The sequence below is a fragment of the Heterodontus francisci genome, chromosome 39 (assembly GCF_036365525.1).
Source record: "Heterodontus francisci isolate sHetFra1 chromosome 39, sHetFra1.hap1, whole genome shotgun sequence".
In the NCBI taxonomy this organism is placed as follows: Eukaryota; Metazoa; Chordata; class Chondrichthyes; order Heterodontiformes; family Heterodontidae; genus Heterodontus; species Heterodontus francisci.
The window spans coordinates 15,294,932-15,299,567 of NC_090409.1; the positions used below are offsets into that span (position 1 = coordinate 15,294,932).

The following is a 4,636-nucleotide window of genomic DNA, read 5'->3' on the forward strand; positions in this document are numbered from 1 at the left end:
GTCATCAATGGTGGAGTGATTAATATTAGTGATACTCAAGAGACCAGAATTAACACAGCGTGCATATCCTGATGGGTGATCGGGACTGGTGGAGGTTACAGAGAATGAACGGGTTGTCGGGTCTGGAGGAGGCTAACGTCTTTTCAGAACTGCAGGACGTTACAAAGATGAGGAATGTTGTGCTGGAAAGATGGTAGTGAGGCGATCGTTACTTGCCTGGGAGCCAAGGTAGGTCGCAGAGTACAACGAGTGATGGGCGAACGGGATTCAGTCCGAGTGAGGATAGCAGCAGCCGTATTTTGAATGACTTACAGTTTACAGCGATAAGAATGTGTGAGGCTGTCCAGGAATGTATTGGAATCGTCAAGTCAAGAGGAAACAATGGCATGGATGATGGTTTAACCAGGAATTTAGATGTGTTAGGGGTGAAATGGAGCAATGTTAAAGAGATGGAAATGGATAGTTTTAGTAATGGATATGCTGTCAGCCGTTTAGCTTAGGATCGCATGTAAGACTAAAGTTTGAACAGTTTGCTTCATCCGCAGGCTGTTACCAAGATGAATGATCGAGCAAAGGGTCGTTTCCGAGGTGACAGCAGAGACTACAATGCAGGAGGAGGAATAGAGTCAATTGTAAATAATACCCTCGCTGCGATTAGATAAATAAAAATGGGACAGGCGAGTGCATTCCCAACCATTTGGATGGCAGTGAGGAAACTTTGGAAGAGAATGGTGCGGTCAACTGTGTCAACGGCCACAGACCAGTCGGGAAGGCAAAGGGGTTTTAAGTTTAAATTTGTCACACTCACATACGATGTCATTTGTGACTTTGATAAGATCCATTTTGCTATATTAGTCGGGGCGAGAAACGACTGTGGAAATTCGAACACGGAGTTCTGGAAAAGACGACCACGCATTTGAGAGATGACAACACATTTAAGGAATTTTGGATAGGATAGAGAGGCTGGATATGGGACATGAGTTTGCAAGGACAGAGGGATCAAGTGTTGTTTTCTGAGGAGAGGGATAATGCCGGCAGAGTTCAAGGAGAGAGGGACAGAACGTGAGGCTAGGGAACTGTTGAAAGTATCAACTAACAGGACAGGAAGGGACTCAGCACTGCCCATCCAAACAGCCTTCAAGCTGAGAGGCCAGGGCCGTTGGGTGTTGTTGGTTCCTGTGCTGATCCGAACCCCACTCGAGCCCCCTATTCCCGTTTCCCTACCAGAGCCTGCCGGCTGTGCTTGTCCAGTTGCAAATACCATACCACTACCATTTGACTCAGGGTGAGAGAAGAGAGCGAGGGACAGCTGGCTGTGACTGCTGGGTGCAATGGTTTGGAGAATGAATCAATAATGTGTTGCCAAAATAAAACCAAAAGTAAAAATCAATTGACACGTGATTTCAAACATCCGTGGCATTTTGTATTTACAGAAACAAAATTTGACTTTCTGAGCTGATGTGAGGAGCTGCAAATCGAACTCGTGCAGCTGAAGGAGAGACTATCTCTCTTTTTTCCCTTCTTGTCCTGCAGCGGCCGTTCTGACTCCCATCCTGCCCCTTTGCATCCGCTCCTCTGAAGGTCTCCTCGTGCCTGCCGTACTGCTGCTATTTGGTATGACCACTCAGAAATCAACACCACCAGTGTTACTCCTCCCATCCAGCTCTTGGTCACCTCTTTACAGTTGCGAATAAATATTACATTCATTGACTGGAAACAATAGTACTTATCTCCAGGACACTCTCAGTTGTTTTGTGTATGCAATAATTGGACAATTGATGCAACCGGATATGTCACTGCTCTCTTCAGCTGCTCTCTGAACTTTGACTGAGTCGCCCCATAAATAAAGGTATTAGTGCAGCAACTTAAATTCATCAGCATCAATCCAACCCGTTCAAATATGAATTCAGAACTGTTGTAAGCCCTAGGATTTGTTCCTGCAATGTTATAATATAAGAAGTCCAACACATACACAGACCACAGAAGAATGAAGCTGCCAGATATAGTGAAGAGTAAAATCATCGACTTCTTTCTGCTCTCCATCTCTGGGTCACTGCGATTTTCTCCATTGATCTGACCCCTCAATCCCTTACGGACTCGACTGGCCAGTAAAATGTGTCTGACAGTCAAAGCATTGAGGAACAGAATGAAAGAGAATGGGAGCAATGGTGTTAAAATCACATCAAACAAGTCAAATGCCACCCATCCGGGATCAGTATAATAGTTTGGTTTTGTATAACAATTCCATGGTACATTGTCGATTATATCTCCAGGTTCGTATGTAAAGTAGAAAGGTACGTTACCTAAACTGAGTATAATGCAGGTTGTTGCTAGAACCACGGCCGCAGTCTTCTTGGTGCAATATTTTGTTTTCAGCTTCCGGCAACAAATGGCTACATAACGGTCAAAGGAGAAAGCAACAGTGTACCAGACAGAACACTCTCTGGCTGCCAGTCTCAGGACAGCGATAACACTACACACAGGGGTAATGCAGAGAAAAGATTCTGAGAAATAATAATATCCAATACGCCACAGTATGACTTCCGTGAAAACGAACAGTAGATCCGCAATTGCCATGGCCACCAGGTAGCGAGTGGTGCCAGTGGAGAGACCACAATTTCTCCTGGACAGGATCACAATCGCCAGTAAATTAACTGTAAGATAAGGGAGACGAGACTAAAAAAATGAACTGATCAAACTTCCTCCATGTTTGACCCTGACAAAAAGGGTCTTCTCAAACAAACAGATGCGATGGGTGTGGGGGTAGGGGGATGGATGAGGTAGTCGGTGTTGAGGTTGGGTCAAGGAATAAAATTCTTCAAATTTAACACAAACTCCAAGATTCCTCTGACCCAGCTACCTCTGGGTTCAATAGTTAGGACAGGAAACGGACAGACAACTGCTCCCAGGCCCCGGGTTAGAAATATAAATATTTCAATGATGTTGGACATTTCCGAGTAATCTGTTTTACAGGTTTATCTCTGGTCTTCCTAAGACATCATGTTAGACCACTGACCCAATCAAACCACCTAACTAGGAGTAATCCATGCCCAACACCTCACTGTCCTCCGGCCAGACGCCAGACTGGAAGACCACTTCCAAGGGGTGGGGGGGGGGGGGGGCGGAATAAAAAACCGAGCGATGAGAGATGTCGCCACTCTCTTTCGCTCCAGTTATTGGGATTGGGCATCACTGATATCAGACAGAATCCTACCCCGTGTTCCTTGTTTGGACCACACCGGTTCTGATGCTTGTTCCAGAGTCCTGCCTTCCCGAGTAAAAGCAAAGGCTATGAATTAAGCTGGTATCATGGTGGGGAACCGATAAAGAATGAAATAGGAACTCTATGAAGTTAAAATGTCGGAACATCTCGCCCCAGTTATCTCATTCAGTCCTGTTACCATCTGCGCTCGAACAAATGAGAAGAGTGAAATCGTTGAGGATCAGGCACATCCCCATCTCCTCCCACCCTTAATGGAGGATGGATATGGCAGAGTTAAAGGGACTAAGGGTTTCAGAGCTTGTTTTAAGGGTGGTAAAATCCTCTAATGGTGTGCAACTGGCAGGTTGGTCCACCCACCCCCCCATTTCCACCATCCATTCTGCCACGTTTCCATGCCACTGCAGCCTTCTTATTTTTGACAGGCTTAGCATGCTCCCCTCTCCCTCTGTACCCTGTTCTAACCAGTTACAGCGCCTCTGGACTCAACTTCTGTTTACTTAACACTATCTACAACACAGAACATAGAACAGGACAGCAATGTACAGGCCCTTCGGCCCACGATGTTGTACCGAACATTTAACCTACTCTAAGATCAAACTAACTACCTACCCTTCATTATACTATCATCCATGTACCTATCCAAGAGTCGCTTAAATGCCCCTAATGTATCTGCTTCTACTACCACCGCTGGCAGCGCATTCCACGCACCCACCATTCTCTGTGGAAAGAACCTACCTCTGACATCTCCCCGAAACGTTCCTCCAATCACCTTAAAATTATGCCCTGGTGATAGCCCTTTCCACCCTGGGAAAACGTCTCTGGCTATCCACTCTATCTATGCCTCTCATCGTCTTGTACCCCTCTATCAAGTCACCTCTCATCCTTCTTCGCTCCAATGAGAAAAGACCTAGCTCCCTCAATCTTTCTTCGTAGGACATGCCCTCCAGTCCAGGCAGCATCCTGGTAAATCTCCTCTGCACCCTCTCTAAAGCTTCCACATCTTTCCTATAATGAGGTGGCCAGAACTGAACACAATATTCCAAGTGTGGTCGAACCAGGGCCCGATAGAGCTGCAGCATAACCTCGAGGCTCTTAAACTCAACCCCCCTGTTAATGAAAGCCAACACAACATACGCCTTCTTAACAACCCTATAAACTTGGGTGGAAATTTTGAGCAATCTATGGACATGGACCCCAAGATCCCTCTGTTCCCCCACACTACCAAGAATCCTGTCTTTAAGCCTGTATTCCGCATTCAAATTCGACCTTCCAAGATGCAACTCTTCACACTTTTCCAGGTTGTGCTACATCTGCCACTTCTCAGCCCAGCTCTACATCCTGTCAATGTCCCGTTGCAACCTACAACAGCCTTCTACACTATCCACAACTCCAGCAACCTTTGTGTCATCGGCA

The 4,636-nt window shown here is 46.1% G+C and overlaps 1 protein-coding gene across 1 annotated transcript; it reads right to left on the reverse strand.

Moving 5' to 3' along the window:
- Positions 1-1,743: 1,743 nt before the first annotated feature.
- Positions 1,744-2,951, reverse strand: LOC137352809 (probable G-protein coupled receptor 139). The gene is made up of 2 exons (XM_068018665.1): positions 2,861-2,951; positions 1,744-2,654 (listed from the first exon to the last, which is right to left on the reverse strand). Exons 1-2 carry the CDS (start codon positions 2,949-2,951, stop codon positions 1,744-1,746), a joined length of 1,002 nt encoding a protein of 333 aa, XP_067874766.1.
- Positions 2,952-4,636: the final 1,685 nt, after the last annotated feature.

Excerpts from the sequence above, each read along its gene's own strand:
- LOC137352809 (XM_068018665.1), bottom strand. The coding sequence starts at position 2,951 with ATGTCCAACATCATTGAAATATTTATATTTCTAACCCGGGGCCTGGGA. Across the intron at positions 2,655-2,860 it reads CCTAACTATTGAACCCAGAG|TTAATTTACTGGCGATTGTG; the intron begins GTAGCTGGGTCA and ends CTTATCTTACAG.